General features: G+C 38.8%; 1 protein-coding gene and 1 long non-coding RNA gene across 6 annotated transcripts in view; one reads left to right on the top strand and one right to left on the bottom strand.

The window, feature by feature from the left end:
• Positions 1 to 9905: 9905 nt before the first annotated feature.
• LOC128774919 (uncharacterized) lies at positions 9906 to 11341 on the bottom strand. Its single transcript, XR_008419424.1, has 2 exons — positions 11121 to 11341; positions 9906 to 10520 (listed from the first exon to the last, which is right to left on the bottom strand). It is a non-coding gene; the product is annotated as an uncharacterized LOC128774919 (long non-coding RNA).
• Positions 11342 to 11351: 10 nt separating this feature from the next.
• ACBD5 (acyl-CoA binding domain containing 5) overlaps positions 11352 to 21665 on the top strand; it is a 46276-nt gene continuing 35962 nt past the window's right edge. For 3 of the 5 annotated variants that reach the window (XR_002084627.2, XR_002084626.2, XM_019465285.2), the window contains exons 1-4: positions 12432 to 12566; positions 12751 to 12922; positions 17540 to 17660; positions 19548 to 19620. Coding sequence is in view for 1 of the 5 variants with exons in the window: in XM_019465285.2 (XP_019320830.2) it covers positions 12552 to 12566; positions 12751 to 12922; positions 17540 to 17660; positions 19548 to 19620 (381 nt within the window). In the remaining 4 variants the exon portion in view is untranslated. Of the gene's footprint in view, positions 11411 to 12418; positions 12567 to 12750; positions 12923 to 17539; positions 17661 to 19547; positions 19621 to 21665 lie in introns of those variants that run through there. The other 2 variants (XR_002084628.2, XR_002084629.2) reach the window with 2 other exon arrangements.

Here is a 21665-nt window from a genome sequence, read left to right as displayed (position 1 = left end):
GAATTTCTCTTTCCCTGACAAATGAACAAAATAATAATTTAAAAGTTCTAGGGGCGCCTGGGTGGCGCAGTCGGTTGAGCGTCCGACTTCAGCCAGGTCATGATCTCGCTGTCCGTGAGTTCGAGCCCCGCGTCAGGCTCTGGGCTGATGGCTCGGAGCCTGGAGCCTGTTTCCGATTCTGTGTCTGCCTCTCTCTCTGCCCCTCCCCCGTTCATGCTCTGTCTCTCTCTCTGTCCCAAAAATAAATTTAAAAAAATAAATAAATAAATAAATAAAATAAAAGTTCTAAAGACAGATGACAACCCATGTAAAGTTAGATTTCCTTAGTTGGAAGTTACAGAAAACAAAACCCAAGGTAGCATAAGAAGGAAAAAGACAAAAGGGGAAAACGGAAAAAGAAGAAAATATTTTTTTAATGTTTATTTATTTCTGACAGGGAGAGAGACACAGCATGAATGCAAGAGGGGCAGAGAGACAGAGGGAGAGAGAATCAGAAGCAGGCTCTACACTCTGAGCTGTCCGCACAGAGCCCGACACGGGGCTCAAACTCACAGACTGCGAGATCATGACCTGAGGCGAAGTCGGACGCTCAACCGACTGAGCCACCCAGGCGCCCCAAGAAGAAAATATTTTCATTATGAAAAATCAGGCTCATTCACAGAACTCAAAACTACAAATGCAATCAGTCATTTAGAAGGCCATCAGGAACCCATGCAGCATTCTCATTTAGCACCCTGTTTTCTTTGCAAAGGTTTTGTTTTGTTTTGTTTTGCTTTTGCTGCCCTTTCTAAATGGTGGAAAGCATGGCAAATTTGGGCACCCAAGTTTTTCATCTCCACCATTCCAGAATCCCATCCTCAGCTCAAATCCCTAAGTTCCAAACTCATATTCCTCAAAAAGAAAATCTGAGTAGTCCAACTGGAATTGGCTCTTCTTTCCAATCATTAGCTTTGGCAATGGACACATGTTCAAACAGCTATTAGCATAATTATTTGAACACCCTGAGATTGGTGATCTCTCTTCCAGAGAAAGTAGTAATCAAAGAAAATAATAGCTAAAAGTGTTCACTACAACTGGGAAAAATTTTGCAATACATATACATGTAGCCCTGGGTGCTATCCAAGACTACCATGTGCAGCATGGGGCAAGAACATCTGGGTTTCTACCCAGGATTTGATGCTGTTCCTGTTTGTTGTTGTCATTTGGTTTTTGGTTTAATAATTTTTCTGAGCTAATTCTGTAATGTCTGTATTCTTTGTCATTTGTGGCCACCGAAGTATCTACTTGGTGTCTCAGTGTCTCCTGGGTACATGCACAACTCTGCATATATTTGTGGTATTCTAGATTTCCCAAAATAGGAGCACCTGGGTGGCTCAGTCAGTTAGGCGTCAGACTTGGGCTCAGGTCATGATCTCACAGTTAGTGGGTTTGAGCCCCATGTCACACTATGTGCTGACAGCTCAGAGCCTGCAGTCTCCTTCAGATTTTGTGTCTCCCTCTCTCTGCCCCTCCCTGACTTGCGTTCTCTCTCTCAAAGATAAATAAACATTAACAAAAATTGGATTTCCAAAAATACATGTTGCTGCTTTTCTTTTTTTTTTTTAATTATTATTTTTTTTAACGTTTATTTATTTTTGAGACAGAGCATGAACGGGGGAGGGTCAGAGAGAGGGAGACACAAAATCTGAAACAGGCTCCAGGCTCTGAGCTGTCAGCACAGAGCCCGATGCAGGGCTCGAACTCACTGACCGTGAGATCATGACCTGAGCCGGTCGGCCGCTTAACCTACTGAGCCACCCAGGCGCCCCCATGTTGCTGCTTTTCAAAACTCTCTCTGGACATTTCATTCTCCAGATTTTCCTTTTATGTTTTTGATTCAACCTTTTATTTGCCCCAAATGTTATTGCTGCCACAGCCATTGCAATGGCATTCTCTCTCTCTCTCTCTCTCAAAAATAAAACATTAAAAAAAAATAAAAACAAACCAAAAAAAAACCCCCAAACTTCACAACTGATTGGTGTTTGATAAATGACTTGAGGCTAGGATTGTTGGTGCCAGTGAGTTTCAAGTCAAGTGAAAGATAAGCCCTGAGAATGGGGTTTTTCCAGGGAGCTGCCAGCAAGGTCAAATAGTGATAATTCTCTGGGGATCAGACTTTCGGGGACTTTCCCCACCTGTTCTTCCCCCTCAAGAGGCTGCTAGGATGATGCTTTTCAAAGAACTATGACTGTAAGACAGTTCCTTTTCAAGTCTACTGCAGAGCCAGAAAGAGAGGAGTGTAAAGAAGACAAGTTCAAACACTACAAAGCTTGCTGTTCTTACTTGGATTCAGCTGTTTTCCTGAATCAATTCTCCTTGATTTCCAGAGTTAATTAAAAAAATTTTTTTTTTAACATTTATTTATTTTTGAGAGACAAGAGAGAGACAGAGTGCAAGCTGAGGTGGGGCAGAGAGAGAGGGAGACACAGAATCCAAAGCAGGCTCCAGGCTCTGAGCTGTCAGCACAGAGCCTGATGTGGAGCTTGAACTCAAGAACCGAGAGATCATGACCTGAGCTGATGATGGACGCTTAACCACCTGAGCCACCCAGGCGCCTCCCAGAGTTAATTTTTAATAGTTATAATTTCCAGAGTTTAGGTAAAAGTTATTTTTTTAAAATTTTGCTGGTGTTCTCATTGCTTTTATGTAGGAGCAGGTTTTGAAGGTTCATATTCTGCTGTTTTGGAAGTACCTTCCTTCGTTTGTTTTAAATATAACCTTAACTGGAGCATCTGGGTGGCTCAGTTGGTTAAGCATCCAACTACGGCTCAGGTCACGATCTCACGGTTTGTGGGTTCAAGCCCCATGTCGGAGTCTGTGCTGAAAGCTCAGAGCCTGGAGCCTGCTTCCAATTCTGTGTCTCCCTCTCTCTCTACCCCTTCCCTGCATGTGTTCAAAATGAATAAACATTTAAAAAAATGAATAAACATTAAAAAAAATTTTTTTTAATACAACCTTGACCACCCACCAGCTGTGAGACTCTGGGGAAGTTGTATAAACCTTGTTAATTTCTGTATTTTGAGAGTAGTAAATAAGATTACCATAAACTACTCAGCACACCACCAGGTTTTTTGTGTTTTTTTTAACGTTTATTTATTTTTGAAAGAGAGACAGAGCGTGAGTGGGGGAGGGGCAGAGAGAGAGAGACAGGGAGACACAGAATCCCAAGCAGGCTCCAGGCTCTGGATTGTCAGCACAGAGCCTGACACAGGGCTTGAAGCCACAAACCATGAGATCATAACCTGACCTGAAGTCAGAAACTTACCGAATGAGCCACCCAGGCGCCCCAGCACACCATCAGTTTAAAAGTGAGTGTTCACGAGAGGATTCTGGGGAGATGGTAGAGTAGGAAGTACCAGGAATCTGCCTCCCCACGTAAGTAGGCAACAACTGCACTGGCAGAATATGCCTGATGTAACTATTCTAGAGTCTATTGACAGTTTGCAACTTCCTGAAAAAAATGTGAAGGAAAATTGCTGTTACTTTTGGTCATTTTCAGCACTTAGCACATTAGCAGCTACCCATCCCCCACCTCCTGCCACATGGCAGGCAGGCAGATGTGTAGATATTCCTAGAGCAGCCTGAATACGGCTTGTGGGTGTCAGAATGGGCAAAAACCCCCCTCTCCTCCAAATACAGGGATCAGGAGATCTCTAATCTCTGATTTGATCAGAGAAGTGTAGCACCTCTCTCAATGGTTGCAAGCCCCTCCCCATTGTTTGAAGTTATTACCAGAGACTTTAAAGGACTAGCACCCTACCCTCCACTTCATTTTCAGTTTTTTTATCCCCTTTCCAGAGCCAGATATTAAACATTATGACATTGAAAAACAACTGCAAATATAAGAAAAATTAGAGGTGACCACATGTCCAGAGAAAGGCTCAGGGAAGATCTGAGAAGACATTTAGTTCATTCCACAGGCTCATCCTCAGCACAGAGGCACCCTACAACAATCAACAAACAATGACAGTAAACAAAAAACAATAACAAAAATCAGGAAATCCAGGAGACAAGGGAGAATCTGATATCCAGAGTTATCACATTATTAGATTCAAATACCCAGTATTCAAAAACAACAACAACAAAATCACAAGACATACAAAGAACAGGAAATATGGCCCATTCAATCAAAACAAAATAGCAAATGTCACTCATAAAGATCTAATTAATGGCAAATACATTAGACAGACTTTAAAACAACCGATGGATTTTTTATTTTAGACAGAGAGAGCACAAGCAGAGGAGAGAGGCAGAGGGAGAGTGAGAGAGAATCTCAAGCAGACTCCAGGCTCAGCACACACCCCAACGAGAGAGGCTCAATCCAATTCTACAACCCTGGGATCATGACCTGAGCAGAAGTCAAGAGTTAGATGCTGAACTGACTGAGCACCCTTAAAACTACGCAAAGAACTAAAAAAAAAGATGTGGAGAAAGTCAAGAAAGCACTGTGTGAACAAGATGAAAAAAATCAATAAAGAAATAGAAAATCAGGGTCCTGGGTGGCTCAGTTGGTTGAGCATCCAACTCTTGGTTTCAGCTCAGGTCATGATCTCAGGGCCCCCCATGTAGGGCTCTGCCCTGGCAGCATGGAGCCTGCTTAGGACTCTCTCTCCCTCTCTCTCTGCCCCTCCACTGCTCACTCTCTCATTCAAAATAAATAAAATAAACTTTAAAAAACAGTGTTATTTTTTTTAAAAAAGGAAAGAAATGGAAAATCTAAAAATAAACCAAGAAAAACTGATTTGCATTTCCCTGATGAGATAGTGATGTTAAGCATCACTTAATGTGTTTACTGGCCATTTGCATCTTTTTTAGAGAAATGTCTATTCAAGTCTTCTGCCCATATTAAAATCTGATTGTTTTTTCTTGTTGAGTTGTCGGAACTAGTATTCTATTTTATTTTTAATGTTTATTTTAATTTTGAGAGAGAGACAGAGACAGAGTGCAAGCAGGGGAGGGGCAGAGAGAGAGAGGGAGACACAGAATCTGAAACAGGCTCCAGTCTCTGAGTTGTCAGTACAGAGCCCAATGTAGGGCTTGAACTCACATACTACAAGATCATGACCTGAGCCAAATACTAGACACCCCTGGGAACTAGTATTTTAAAAGGAGGCCTTTCAAATCCGGGGGAAAAGATGTATTATTCAATAAACAATGTAGGGCAATTGGGTAAAATCTATAAAACATAAAAAATTATTTCATTTTTCATATTTGTTTTTTAAAGGGAAATAAAATATTTGGATAAAAAGTTGACCTTTTATGCACCATAACTAGTCCCTCTACCCACCAAGGTAATCACTAGCATGAATTTAGTGTTTCTCTTTTTATTGAACAATAACTTTACATGCTAAGTTGGTATAATTTATAATTCTATTTTGTGTGTTTTATATATTCTAACAATTGATTTTTTTCACTTAACATTATATTCTTGAGACGCCTATGGTCTAATATAGTCTATTTCTTTTTATTGCTATACAGTATTTCATTGTTCCAATGTTCCATATTTCACTATGTATTCTCCATTTGAAGGTACTTTGGCTGTTTCAAACTGTTTAATAATACAAATCGCTCTCTCATGAATATCCTTATACCTGACTCCATGCACACACGGGTGAAAGTTTTCTAGAGTTTATGCTAGAAAAGGAAATTGCTTCATTATTAGGTATGCATATTTTCATTTTTTATAGAAAATACCAAATTGGTCTCCAGTAGGGTATATCAATTTACATTCTCATTAGGAGTGTATGAGAGTTCCATATGTTCATATTCTCACCAGCATTTTATATTATCAGACATAAGATCATTAGCAGGACTGATAAATAAAAAATGGTTTTTCATTGTTGTTTTAATTTGCATTTCTCTGCTATACAGATTATTTTCTCATTTGTGTTTTTGGCCTTTTATTTCTCCTCTTCTGCTATGTGCCAGTCTTTTCCCTTACCCATTTTTCTATTGAGTTTTTGTCCTTTGTCCTTCAATTAACTGTAAGAATTCTTTTTTCTGTACAAAAGGTTTTTTGCCTATGGAGTACCTGGGTGGTACTCAGTCAGTTAAGCCTTCAACTTAGGCTCGGGTCATGATCTCATGGCTTGTGAGTTTGAGCCCTGCATCGGGCTCTGTGCTTACAGCTCAGAGTCTGAAGCCTGTTTGGGATTCTGTCTCGCCCTCTCTCTCTGCCCCTCCTCTACTCGTGTAGGGGATTCTCTCCCTCTCTCTCTCTTTCTCTCTCTCAAAATAAAAAAAAAAAAAAAAAAAAAGAAATTCCATTTTGTTTCAAGCACCAAAACCCTACAGAAAGACATATTTATATTTTTCTTGGATCAGGAGATTTTGCACAGACCATACAAGGCTGGTGGAGGTGTTCATGATGTTACCAAGCATCCAGGCTCCTCTCTCTCCTGACTTTCACCTCCTTGGTACATGGCTTGCATCACCTGGGACAAGATAGCTGCTATACTTCAATCTATTTCAACAACATTTCAGGAAGAAGACAGATGAGGATAAAAGGCAAAGGCTAAAAAGGGCAAAGGAGCGCTCCAGCTAAATCTTTACTCATTAAAAACCTTTGGGGGCGCCTGGGTGGCTCAGTCAGTTAAGTGTCTGGCTTCAGCTCAGGTCACGATCTCATGGTCCATGAGTTTGAGCCCCACATCAGGCTCTGTGCTGACAGCTCAGAGCCTGGAGCCTGCTTTGGATTCTGTGTCTCCCTCTCTCTCTGCACCTCCCTCGCTCACACACTCTCTCTCTCTCCCTCTCTCTCTCTCAAAAATAAACATTTAAAAAAATTTTTTTCAAACCTTCAAAGAAGCACTATTGAGCAGCATCTATTATATACATAAACCAGATCAGTGACACATGGAAACCTTTAGCTGTAGGAGAGTCAAGGACATTGAATTTTTGGCTTTTTATAATATCCACAGAGACAAAGGAGAAGAAAGATGGATTTGGAGACTGTATCACTCAACACATGTGTTCAAGTACTCTCTCCAAATCTATAACATGCTTTAATTTTATATATGTATCTTCTTTCATACCAAAGTTTTCAGTTTGAATGTAGTCAAATGTATGGTTATGTATTGAATGTTTATATCCACCACCCCAAATTAATATAATGACACTCTTTTCTTCAGTGTTACACTATTTGGAAGTGGGACCTTTGGGGAAGTAATTAGGTTTAGATTAGGCTGGGACTCTCTTGATGAGATCAGTGCCCTGATATGAAGATGAAGAGAAAGAGATCTCTCTCTCTCTTTCTCAAGGAACATATATCACATCAAGGAAAAGACATGTGAGGATACAGCAAAAAGAGAGCCACCTTCAAGCCAGGTAGGGGGCCCTCACCAAGAACCACACTCTATGGCATGTTGGTCTTGGACTTCCCATCTTCTAGAATTATGAAAAGTAAGTTACTGTCCACCCAGTTTATAGCATTTAGTTGTTGCAGCCTAAACTTAGAGATGTATCCATATTTTCTTTTTGTAATTCTATTTCGGGGGCTTAAGTAATCCTTTCCTTAACACTTAACCATAAACAAGACCAATGTGCTGCACAACTTCAGGGGGCGCTAATTAATATACATTACAGCATGAATGGTGCTCCCTGGAGTTGTGTAATGCAGCAGTCCTATTTTTCTTCTAATAACTTTAAAGATGAACTTTACACATTAAATCCTTAATCTGTGTGGAATTTATTATGTGTATATAATAAGGATCTATCTCATTTCTTTGGTTTCTATATAGAGTTTTTCCATTGCTACTTATTAAATAGTTCATACTTTCTCCAATAATTTTTAATTCCTATCTCTGAGTTCTCTATTCTGTCCCACTATAAACTAAATGGCTTTTCTTCCATCAATATTACACACTTATTTATTGCTAATGCTTCTTAAGTATGCCACTTGGCAGGATCAATCTTCTGTGGTGGAGACTGTTGTTTGTTTGCCAAGTTTTCTTTTTCTCTAGAAACTTACCTATACTAAAATTTTTCAGCCATTTTTTAGAAGTTTATTTATTCATGTTGAGAGAGAGAGGGACAGAGAGGGAGATACAGAGAGAAAATTCCAAGTAGGCTCTGCACCGTCAGCACAGGGCCTGACGTGGGTCTTGCTCTCACAAACTGTGAGATCATAATCTGAGCCAAAATCAAGAGCGGGTTGCTTAACCGACTGAGCCATGCAGGTGCCCCTAAAAATTTTTCAGTTGTGATTGAAGTTAAATTATACCAATGAAATGCTGATGGAAAGCAATATTTGCCACTTCCAGACCTGGCTCTTAAAAATCTCCCTTGAGAGTCTCCATGCCCTCTCCCTATAACCTCTTCTTCTGGCTGGATGTAGGAGATCCAGTGGAGGACTCTGAGGTCCTCTGGGATGATGGAGCCACTAGACAGAGGATCCTGCACTCCTGGAAGACTAAATGGAGCAGAATCATCCTCCCCCTTGCTCTTCTGCCACTATTATTGGACTGTGAGATGCATGATGGATAAACATTATTGTGTTAAGCCTCTGAAACACTGCAGTACTTGATGGTAGCAGTTAGCCCACCCTGCCTAATGGAACATTCCATTACATTCTTTTCAGAATCATCTTACCTGTTCTGGGCTTTTCTGTAGGACTTTTAGTTAATTTATAAAGTTCTTCAGAGTCCTATGGAGACTGTAAAAGGAGTTATATTGTACTTATGGATAATTTGGGAAGAATTTTCATCTTTATAATTTTGGATATAACTACCATATGTCTATTTATTCTGGCCTTTCAATGCCCAGATAAATTTTAGAATTTTTCTCCAAAAAGATGTTAAACATCTTTTGTTTTTAGAACTTTGGAATGTATTGTTATTGTGAATATTTTTTTCTATTACATTTTGTAATATAACTGTTGTTTTAAAGCATCATTATTGATTGATCTTAAGTTCAACAACCTTACTGAATCCTTTCTTAGTTGTAATAGTAGTAGCTTCCCTTAGATTTTCTATGTGAATAACGTATCACCTGATCACCTGCAAATAATGTAATATTTACTTTTTCTTTCCTGATTCTTATATCTCATTTATTTTACCTAATCTTGTTGCATTAGTTAAGACTGTCTTATTTTCTAAAAGTTTGTAGTTTTTCTTTTCATGTTTAAGTCTTTAATCCATCTGGACTTGATTTTTTTATTTAAAAAAATATTTTTATTTGTTAAACAAAAAAAATTGTTTTTTTTAAATGTACATCCAAGTTAGTTATCACATAGTGCAATAATGATTTCAAGAGTAGAAACCAGTGGTTCATTCCAATAAGTGTCTTCCTTAATGCTCCTTGCCCATTTAGCCCATTCCCCCACTCACAACCCCTCCAGCAACCCTCTGTTGTTTTCTATATTTAAGAGTCTCTTACGTTTTGTCCCCCTCTCTGTTTTTATATTAATTTTGCTTCCCTTCCTGTATGATCATCTGTTTTTTATCTTAAATTCCACATATGAATAAAGTCATATATTTGTCTTTCTCTGACTAATTTCGCTTAGCATAATACCCTCTAGTTCCATTCACATTGCAAATGGTCTGGACTTGATTTTTGTCTTCCAATATTCTAATAGGAAACTATAGATTTTGAATATTTTATCTTATTCACCGTCTCAACTCTTACCGATTATTAAAACATGTAGTTTTCCTAGTTTGAGTAAACTACAACTCTTACAATTTCAATAGTATTTTAGTTTACTCAATGCTATTTTTCTAGACAGACAATTTTATCTAAAAATAATAATTTCTTTCTTATGTTTATGCCTTTTTTTTTTCCTGTTCTTTTGCATTGGCTATGACTTTTAGACATATGACTGGAATCTCTGTCTGCTTGGGGTGTCATACTAAAATACCATACACTTCGTGGCTTAACCAATGGAAGTTTATTTCTCATACTTCTAGAGGCTGGGGAGTCCAAGATCAAGTTGCTGGCCAATTTGGTTTCTGGTGAGAGCTCTCCTCCTGGCTTACAGGTGGCCACCTTTTGCTATGTCCTCATATAGTGGAGGGAAAGAGCTATGGTGTTTCTTCTTCTTCTTGTAAGGGCACTAGCCCTAGTAGATTAGATTTCCACCCTTATGATCTCATTTAACCTTTATCACAGACCCTGTCTCCAAATAAAGTCACATTGAGGTTAGGGCCTCAACATACAAATTTTGGGGACACAAACATTCAATTCATGATAGATGGCATTTCCGAATCACTCTCAAGGGTATTTTTTTTCTCATTTTGTCTTTTTACCTATGTTAGATTTTTAAATGTTTACCTTTTTATATATTTTAGGTAGAATTATAGGTTGTTCACATAAATGGAAGGCGGCTTAGGAACTAATTCATCATATTCATCATTGTGTTTCAGTAGGAGTTACCAAATCTGAACCAGCACAGCTATATGAATGAGCTACTTTTAAATACCTTCATCTGAATAATCTCAATTTTCTTTCTCCTTAAGCTATTCTCCTTGATTGGAAATCCACACTACCTGCAAATGGAAATTGGACATAAATCACGGACAGAAAATTCTTATTCATCCTTACTAAAGACCAACATGTTGTAAATTTGCTTACTACATAAATTTCATGAAGAGTTGTCAAAATGAAGTCCTAGATTAGAAATAAACACCCAAGTCTGTTTATAAGTATGCATGACTAAATAGATTGGATTTGAAAAGAATATAATAAAAAAAAAAAGAGTAGGGGAAGCAGATTATTAAAACATGTAGTTTTCCTAGTTTGAGTAAACTACAAAAATTGCTAGTCCCTTACACTTTTGGTGTCCTGGAAAAAGTCCAAGATCTAAAGCAAGAGTTTTTTGGACTGACTCCTGGCTCTGCTTACTTACTAAATTGTGGGTTCTTGGGCAGATCCGTTACCGTAGACCTCCATTTCCTCATTCGTAAACACCCTATAGCGTTTGGAATATGTGACACTGCCTTGGCAAACACCAGGCACTCAGCAAAGCGGTAGTCTTTATTACTTAAACGACATTTGCTTTCACATCCTTGACCTCAAAGTCAGTAAGCAACCAGGAGCAAAAAAATTACACCCCCGTTCTCCAAGTCACACCGATCACGTTAGCACACCTCTGAAAATACCACTGAGGGTCCCTCTCGCGGGAAGCGGATGTGGCATTTTGAAACAGCTGAGTGCGACGCAGTGCGAAGGCGGGATTTCCGCCGCATCGGCTCGAGAGTCTGCGGGACGGAGAAACCGAACCGGAACAGGGAAGAACGCCAGCCTCCAAAGGAGGTATCCGGAAGCGCCGCAGAGAAGGGGGGGCGGGCGGGGACTACATTTCCCACAAGTCCACGGGGCAGGGCGAGGGGCGGGCGTCGGGGACAATACCGGACGGGCCTTGCCCGGCAATGCCAAGGTAAATGCCGGCAGTGCGGCTCAGAGGGAAGAGTAATTTACCGTCTGCGCTTAGATTACTGCTAGTAACCCGCCTAACTCAACCCGAGCTCAGAAAGGCCCTGGCGATTTGAGGACTTCCTGGCTGCAAGACTCCATCTCCCAAATCCGTATTAGTCCTCCCCACGCTGGGCCTGGGGGCTATTCTAGGTGCCTGAGGTTGCAAGGTGTTATGGTAGACAGTTGAAGGCCCACGGTACCCGTTTTTAGGGTTGACAATCCGTACTGGTTCCTCAATGCCCCCTCCCCCGACCCCTGCCGCCTATTAAATCGGGCTGAAGTTGGGCTATGCCCGGCTCCCAGGGACAAGATGTTAGTGGTGGTGCTGGGGAAGGTGCCCTCCCTTACCCGGCCCAGGCTAGTGGCGGGCAATCTTCCCTACTCCTTTGGTTAGATTACTTTCGGACGTTCTTAGCTCCAGGCGGCTAAAGCTGTCAAAGTATTGCGGATCAAGTATTGCTAAACACTTTCATCCAAAATCTCTAATTCTTTCATCTACCCTTGAGGGTACTGTAAAATTGCCAACGGAAAGGCTAAGTAACTTGCTCTAGGTCACAGAACTCGAATGGCAGAACATAATGTCGCACAGAGCCTATCCGGATCTAAAGCCCTTTGCTTATGTCCCATCACCTTCTTCAAACCTTAACCTAAGAGGGCAGGAGGAGCTGTGGACGGTAGGGTCTTTTTTTGCCCAGCGGTACCGACGCTTTGGGCCCAGGCGAAGGATCCAATCCCGCGTTCCCTGTGTGCTCCCACAGTCCCGCTGCACTGGCACAGACGCGGCGGTCCGGCCCGTTCAAAATAGCGAGGACCCGGCACATCTCACTTCTCTTCCTTGCCTTCTTCTCTGGCCCTACTCAGGGGACCGACTGCAGCGCGCGTCGTCTCCTCGGACGCGGCGAGTGGGTGGAGTCGGCTGCGCGGTAGCGGCGGCGGCAGCTAGTGGGTCCTTTAGTGGCTCTGGGGCGGGGCTCTGGGGAGGGCGCGGACGGACCCACGGACCCTGTCGGGATGGGGAGTGTGGCTGCTCCGCCAGGGTCCTGTGGGTGGGAGAGAGGCTCCGCGACCGCTGGTGGCCGGAGTCCCTCCGTGTTGTGCTAGAGATGCTTTTCCTCTCGGTGAGTTGTTTTTCTGTCTCCGCGGGGCCGGCTTCTCGGTCTAGGTCACGCCCCGGGGAGGAGGAAAGAGCTGGGCCACCTCGGTCTGTGTGGCCTGGATAGGGCAGGGCAACGGGGAATTGACCAGCTGCGTGGGCCTCCTCCCTTTGGGCATGTTGATCCGCGGCTGCGCTCCATGTTCCAGTTTCATGCAGGCTCTTGGGAAAGCTGGTGCTGCTGCTGCCTGATTCCAGCCGACAGATCTTGGGACCGGGACCGGGGCCGGCGCTGGCGGCTGGAGATGGCGGACACGAGATCCGTGCACGAAACCAGGTTTGAGGCGGCGGTGAAGGTGATCCAGAGTTTGCCGAAAAATGGTAAGTGCGCTGGGCCCCCGCTGAACAAGCCTCCTGCAGAGGCCCGAGGCCCCAGTTTCTTAACCTCGCCTTCTTTAACCTTATTTCTGCTTGTAGTCTTGCTTATTTAACCTACTTCGTTTCTGCGTTTAAAAGGAGTGTAGTTGAAGAAGTAAAGAATGTGAATTAATTACCTGCTCAATTTTCAAGAAAAAGACAAATATGTTATCCAGATTTTGAGTAGTTTTTGTTGAAAACAAAGTCTGCCACTTAATGACTGCGGATTTGGGTATGTTTAAAAACACACACACACACAAAAACTGGGACGGGTAGTTTGCCTGGTGTGCATACTCTTAAACTGTACTGTTTAAACCTTCCAAAAACTTTTGATGTGAAGGGAGAGAAAGGAAAGAACAGTAAATCATTTGTAAAATGATTTATTTTAATAAATACATATATACTTAGTACTTTTGTGTGTGTGCTATTTTCTTTACACTAGTGTTCTCTTTCTTATACTTATATTGGGCCTTCCTTGCAGTTTAGGAGAAAAGTCATTCCAGTTGTTCTTGTGTCATTTCTCAGGCTGTTTTCAAGATTTTTCTCTTTATCCTTGGTTTTCAGCAGTTTGACTGTGATGTGGCCAAGTGTGGTTTTCTTCAAATACACCGTGTTTAGAATTTACAGAGCTTTTTGAATTTGTAATTCTATGGGTTTGGACCAATATTAGGAAGTTTAAAGCCGTTATTCAAGTATTTTTTTCTGTGCAGAAGTTTGGGGAGGGGGACTTTTATCTTTTACTTCATGTCCTTCTGCATTATATGAATTATTTTTCACAATAAACTTGTATTTTTTTAATGTTGCATTTAAGCACTGTTACTGTGCCAGAATGTAAAATTCACTGAATACTTCATTGATATATTATTATAGTATTTAATATGTTCTATTTAATTGATTTTAATTAATCATCTGTTGGCTTCGAAATGAATATTCAACACCACTTAATAAAAATTCATAAAGTGCAGATTTAAAGGGTTTTGAAAGCAAATAGACAGAAAATCGTATTCCTTCTGTAATCTCAGACATCGAATTGGAGTTCATAGGAGGGGGTTGAAAGATAAGAGTGAATGAACAACATCTAAAGAAATAATATAGGAACTTATTTATCTGTTGATTTTCTAACTGCCTGATTAAGAGAGTTTATAGAAAGGCATCACTGTAAGAGTTTTACATAAGTTGTATCTTTATCCTTTTTCTAAACCACACATGTTTATAATTTTTTGAGAATTGTTAAAGGTAGAACTTGATGTCTCTTGTCTACTATCTTTGTTGATATATATTTTGTATTAAACCCATGTAAATATAAACTATTCACATAACATTTAAGAAGTTATCACAAGGTTAAGGTGCCCTGGCAAATGGCACCTGTGTTGGATGATATTCAGTGTACTGTTATCCCCTGAAATTAAATTGATATTGATTGAAGCTGGAAGTCTTATTATAATGAATTATTAAATCTTTTAATAATTGTACTCTTTAATTGGTATAGCCTGCCCTGGACTATTTTGCAAAGAGTGAGATCTGTTTTTTTGTTCCTTGTTGCTTAATCTTTATTTAAGGTCTGAGGTTATAATGAATCCTATAGCATCTATGTTTGGTTTGCCCTTGACCTTTACAAATTTAAATTCTTAGATAACATTTTAAATACACATGTCAAATATGTTACGCGTGAGCAAGCACCTTGAGGACAGATTATACTTTATCTAGTGTCTTACAGAGTATATTCAATACGTTAACAGTTTTTGCTGTAATCTAGTCTAATGTATATTTCACTCACCTTAACAAATAGACTTTTTTTTACTTTTTAAAGATTTTTATTTTATTTTTTTTAGGGAGAGAGCGTGTAAGTGGGGGAGAGGGGCAGAGGGAGAGTGAGAGCGAGAATCTTAAGGAGAGTATTAAGCAGCCTCCACACTCAGCACGGAGCCTGACTCGGGGCTCAATCCCAGGACCCTGGGATAATGACCTGAACAAAATCAAGAGGCAGATGCTCAACCAACTGAGCCACCCAGACACCCCAACAAATAAACTTTTAAATCTTATTTTGACTTGGGGCACCTGGGTGGCTCAGTTGGTTGGGCGGCCAACTCTTAATTTCGGCTCATGTGATGATCTCACAGTTCGTGGGATTGAGGCATGTGTCAGGCTTTGCACTAACAGTACTGGAGCCTGCTTTGGGTTCTCTCTCTCTCTCTCTCCCTCTCTCTCTCTCTCTCTCTCTCTCCAAATAAATAAATGAATGTTAAAAACAAATCTTTAATCTTATTGTGACTTACTGAAGATATTTTGAGATGAGTCTCTTGGTGTTTTAGATTTGTTTTATTTAAGTAGGCAACCGCTTAAAAAATTTTTTTTCAAATAAAACTATTTCAAAGCTTAAAAAAATATGTAACCCTTTTAACTGTAATTTTCCCATTTTTTTAACCTCTGGTATTTAAAGGAGGACAATATTATTGAAATAATGTCTAATAGGTACTCCTAAAGGAGCATATATTATGTAGATAATAGTTACTGTGATTTTGGAATTAATTATTCATTCCTGGTAAACCCGAAACACCAGCTCTCAGTTTATCTGTGTTGTAATTTTCACAATGTTTATAAACTACTAATTTTTGATTGCTACACATTGTGTGTTTATTATGCAATCTAGAAAGTTTATAAAATATCTTTTTATAGTTTTAATTTTTATTATAATAATTTTGATATAAATGTAATATATAAACACACTGAATGTAAGAACAATTTTTTTTATATATACATTTTTTCAATTCATATCCAAATTAGTTAGCATATAGTGCAACAATGAGTTCAGGAGTAGATTCCTTAGTGCCCCTTACCCCTTTAGCCCATCCGCCCCTCCCACAACCCCTCCTGTAACCTTCAGTCTGTTCTCCATATTTATGACTCTCTTCTGTTTTGTCCCCCTCCCTGTTTTTTATATTATTTTTGTTTCCCTTCCCTTATGTTCATCTGTTTTGTCTCTTAAAGTCCTCATATGAGTGGTGTCATATGACATTTGTCTTTCTCTAATTTCACGTAGCATAATACCCTCCAGTTCCATCCTCATAGTTGCAAATGGCAGGATTTCATTCTTTTTGACTGCTGAGTAATACTCCATTGTATATATATACCACATCTTTATCCATTCATCCATCCACGGACATTTGGGCTCTTTCCATACTTTGGCTATTGTCGATAGTGCTGCTATAAACATTGGGGTGCATGTGCCCCTTCGAAACAGCACACCTGTATCCCTTGGATATATACCTAGTAGTGCAATTGCTGGGTCGTAGGGTAGTTCTATTTTTAGTTTTTTGAGGAACCTCCATACTGTTTTCCAGAGTGGCTGCACCAGCTTGCATTGCCACCAACAATGCAAAAGAGATCCTCTTTCTCTGCATCCTCACAACATCTGTTGTTGCCTGAGTTGTTAATGTTAGCCATTCTGACAGGGGTGAGGTGGTATCTCAGTGTGGTTTTGATTTGTATTTCCCTGATGATGAGTGATGTTGAGCATTTCTTCATGTGTCTGTTAGCCATATAGATGTCTTCTTTGGAGAAGTGTCTATTCATGTCTTTTGCCCTTTTCTTCACTGGATTATTTGTTTTCTGGGTGTTGAGTTTGATAAGTTCTTTATAGATTATGGATAATAACCCTTTATCTGGTATGTTGTTTGCAAATATCTTCTCCCATTATGTCGGTTGCCTTTTAGTTTTGCTGATTGTTTCCTTCGCTGTACGGAAGCTTTTTATTTTGATGAGGTCCCAAATGTAAAAATTTTTAAAACACAAATTAAAAAAAAGGAAAATGATCTGTATACTTACTATCCGGAGACATCGTCTTTAAAATTTTGATGTGTTTCCATTTATTCTGCCTTTTATGTGTATGAATACTTACTTTGCAAAAATGGATTGTACTGGATATGCTATTTTTAAACTACTGTTATTTTCTCACTTTATAGTAGATTGTGAAACTTTTCTCAGTCGTTTATATTTTCATACCATATAATTTTTAAGGGCTGTAGTTATAAATGATCTTGTTGTGTATATGTATCATAACAATTTAGTCAATTATTTATTATGAAACATTTGCATTCCAATTTTTCTCTATTATTAAGTATTGTAGCTTAGAGCACTCATTCATACATTTTGAAACTTTTAACAAAAAAAGATCACAGATACGCTAGAGACATATATAAAGACTGATTTGATTATCAAGAAATTGATGTGTCCAAAATTACAGAGGTAAGAAGTGAGAAATCTATTTTATCTTGGATTCTTTTTCTACCACAGCAGACATTGGTTCACTTTAGCCAGACTTCCTATTCACTGAGAAGTTGAAATTTGACCAAAAGGTCTTGAATTTCTTAATGCTGAGGTTTTATTAAGCAGAGTGTACGTTTTTTAAGTCAGAGGAGTAAAGCAACGGACAGCCATAACGTTTGTTTCTATAAGACAGAAGTAAATGATTGTACTGTTAATGAAATATTTAAATGTCACTATTAGTATAGCTAAGCTGATTTATAGCCTTAGTATCAATTGAATTCTCCAGGTGATTTATGTTTAATATGTCTCCAATAGGTTCATTTCAGCCAACAAATGAAATGATGCTCAAATTCTATAGCTTCTATAAGCAGGCAACTGAAGGACCCTGTAAACTGTCGAGGCCTGGATTCTGGGATCCTATTGGAAGATATAAATGGTAATTTTATATAGAGAGCTCTGAAAGAAATTTTATTTTAATGACATAATTATCATATGACTTATTTATGTGGTTATGTGTTACCCTGTGCATAAGGTGTTCTAACATACTGGATCCAATTTTTATCCTCCATGTGCTTTTAACACAATTTCATACAAATAGAAAAGTCTCAGGGAAGAGAGGAAAACAGTAAAACCCAAAGGGGTAGGTGCATCAAAAATCATTTTCAGTTAGTCTTTCCTTTTATGGAATTTTTTTCATTTTCTTATACCAAGAGCAACTCCCAAACTCAGTTAAGCAAACAAACAAATAAACTCTCCTGCCTGTTTTACCTGCGGGGAAAAGTAATGACTTTTACTTGTCAAATGACACTGTTTGCTTTGAACCTTTAGATGATTCCTAAGTAACTAGGAACATAACTCAGGTATTACTGTGCTAACTTTTTATCTAAGCTGTCACTCCTTCCCACTGTACTTGAATAGAAATTTGATTTTTTTTTTGAAATTTGATTTTTAATATACTTTAAAAAGTTATATCCATAGCTACCTCTGTAACATAGAAAGTATATTATGAACAGAGTATGCTAATTGGTGAAGCATGTCTTAAGAGCCACACATTTTGATGGCTGAATTTCTTTACCCTGAATTGGAAGTCCTTAAACTCCTTTGAGGATTTGTTAGCACTATACTTTCCTCTAAGTTCTTTATGAATGGTCATAGATAATAGGTTAAATGTAATAGCAATATGGTATTTAATCTGTTTTAAGAAAATTGATTTATTTATTTTATAATTTTTCCTCAGAATTGACCATTGGTAGATACCAACTGCTTCTGGAAAAAATACATAAAAAGAAAGGTTTTCATTTTAGGCAAAAATTTCAAAGGTCTACAGTAAAACCTTGGTTTGCGAGCATGATTTGTCCTAGAAACATGATTATAATCCAGAGCATTCGTATATCAAAGCAAATTTCAAGAACCATTGGCTTAGTTGCAATCATGTGACTTCGGCATCACATGCTACTCATATTGCAAGACATTGCCCGTTTATCAAGTTAAAATTTATTAGAAATGTTTGCTCATCGGGGCACCTGGGTGGCTCAGTTGGTTGGGTGTCCGACTTCAGCTGAGGTCATGACCTCATGGTTCACGGGTTTGAGCCCCGCGTTGGACTCTGTGCTGACAGCTCGGAGCCTGGAGTGGGCTTTGTGGATTCTGTCTCCCTCTCTTTCTGCCCCTGCCCACCTCATGCTCTGTCCCTCTCTCTCTCAAAAATAAATAAAACATTAAAAAAAAAAAGTTTGCTCATCTTGCAGATGAGCAAGTTACTCGCACTCCAAGTTTTACTGTATTCTCATTGTCTGTGGGTTTAAAAATTGCCTGTGCTTCACATATTTGTTTTTTTAGAAGTAGGAAACCATTTCTATTTTTTGAGTGTATACATTAGATTCTTATTTAAAGTAATGGAAATTTTAAACTCAAACTCCTGTTCTTTTAAAACATGGCTGTGATAGTTCATTTCATATAGTCTTCTAAAATGTTCCTTTCATTGCTGTTTATAATATAAAACTTTTGAAGAGTTCTTAGCAAATATTTATCAATAGTCTATAGTATCTGCTCTATAGTGATATAATATAGTTTATATAGTTTATAATCTATAGATGGGCTATGACTACTTTTAAATACTATTTGATTTGACAGTTTATTTCCTCTGATATTGTTCTTTAAGGTGGTACATTTAAAGAGATCCTTTGGAAACATATTATCTTTGCGTAGGCTTTAAGTAGAGAGCCTGTTTTAAATTAATAACCATATAGCATTGACTACAAATTGTATTCTGAGCAATTGGAAAACAGGTATTTTTTTGTTATTTGAATATTTCCATTTCTAGGGATGCTTGGAGTTCACTGGGTGATATGACCAAAGAGGAAGCCATGATTGCATATGTTGAAGAAATGAAAAAGGTAGGGGAAATAATTCCCAGTAGAAAATATTCAGAGCAGGTCTAATTTAATTTTGTTATCAGGCAAATTAGCTGCTTTAAGGAACAAGGAGATTATAATATGTTAGAATACAAAACCTAAGTTATTGAATTTATTAGGGTTTTATTTGTCTCATCAAAGTTCATCTTTTTTTTTTTTAATGTTTATTTTTGAGAGAGAAAGACACAAAGTGCAAGTGGGGGAGGGGCAGAGAGAAGGAGACACAGAATCAGGCCCCAGGCTCTGAGCTGTCAGCACAGAGCCCAACATGGGGCTCGAACCTACAGACAGTGAGATCATGATCTGGGCTGAAGTCAGACGCTTAACTGACTGAGCCACCCAGGCTCCCCTCATCAAAGTTCATCTTAAGGTAAGTGTTTTTTCCTTAAGATCACATGGTGATGTGATTTTTTTTTCATCTTCCCTGCCTTTCTCCATAGTCAGCTTCTTCAGAAAGTATAGAAATAGGAGTCTTTTAAAATACTGAAGTCCCTTCCTTAAGAATGTGGGAAGTACCTGGGCTGTCTTGAAAGCATTTCTGCTTTGGAACTTTTTATTTAGAAGAAATAGTTAACAGCCCTGCCCATCAGTGTTCTCATCAAGTTTTGACTCACAAATTGAGATATTCCCAACCCTGGACTTCTTAGTAGCAAGCATTTTTTCTGTGAATGCAGAGGTCCTTCAGAACCAGAATAAGATAAGGATGCTTTTAATTTTTCTGGTAATTAGTAAGGAGGGCATCCCTTGCTAACTTTAAAGTCTGTTTCAAGGGATTGTTTTGAGAAGTAAATTTATGAGGAAATCATGGATTTTAAAGGTAATCGTAGTGTCTTTATAAAGGATCATTTTTATGTTGAAACTGGATCAGAAGTTGTGAGATTTAGGTCTGTTTGATAATTTTATTTTTTATTTTTTTATTTTATTTTTTTATTTTTTTTAACGTTTATTTATTTTTGAGACAGAGAGAGACAGAGAGAGACAGAGCATGAACGGGGGAGGGTCAGAGAGAGGGAGACACAGAATCCGAAACAGGCTCCAAGCTCTGAGCTGTCAGCACAGAGCCCGATGCGGGGCTCAAACTCACTGACCGTGAGATCATGACCCGAGCCGAAGTTGGACGCTTAACCGACTGAGCCACCCAGGCGCCCCTGTTTGATAATTTTAAATAAATTGTCTTTAAGCATAAAGAACATATTTAAAAAGGAATAGTTCTTTTGCCAGATGATTCAACAGTGTTAGTTCCTGTTTGGTCAATTCAGACTCATTTGTTTCATTTTGTTTTAATCTCTTTCATACTACTCAAAGCTGTGTACTTTGTTACATTTTCATAATTTTTATTCAGTGGACTTGGTTTATCTATAACAGAAGGCAGAGTTTAGTCCTTTTGGCTGTTAACCTTATCAGTAATACAACAACGAAGCCTTTCAAAAGCAGAAAGACAAAGAAAATCTAAAGCCTTTTTGGTTTGGTAACCATTCCTTTTCTTTATTTTAAATATTACAAGTTTAAGGACATGCTTCCATAATGTAAAGTTGAATTGACACATTAGGCAAAATTTACCCATTTTTCCTGTCCAGTTTGATTAATTAATGATGTAGCCACAGTTTAAAGTGGGAGGGAGATGGATTTAAACTATGCTGCTGCCTTTTAACTGTCTTAAGATACTTCCACTGTGCCCGTAGATTTCTGTAACTACTTCTCTAATTAAAATAATATACCAGCTATTTCCTTTCAGACTTTTAAAATTTCATTTTTCATACTGTGAATATAATAAAGTTTATAGTAAACCTTTAGAGGTAAATCTGAAAATGTTAGGATACCCATTGGTTGAAAATTCGATTAGTCTTTTAAAGTATTTCCAGAGTTTTGCTTTGTGGACATCATTAGATAAAATTGCATCTTCTAAATAATGATGTGGGAAGGCGGGTGCCTGGCTGGTGCAGTCAGTAGAGCATCCAACTCTTGATCTGAAGGTTGTGAGTTCTATCTTCATGTTGGGTATAGAGATGACTTAAAATATAATAATG

Source organism: Panthera pardus, unplaced genomic scaffold (assembly GCF_024362965.1).
Source record: "Panthera pardus isolate Hobbes unplaced genomic scaffold, ASM2436296v1 HiC_scaffold_6, whole genome shotgun sequence".
NCBI lineage: Eukaryota > Metazoa > Chordata > Mammalia > Carnivora > Felidae > Panthera > Panthera pardus.
Note: the sequence above shows the minus strand (reverse complement) of the source record. Positions and strands in the feature narration are given on the sequence as shown.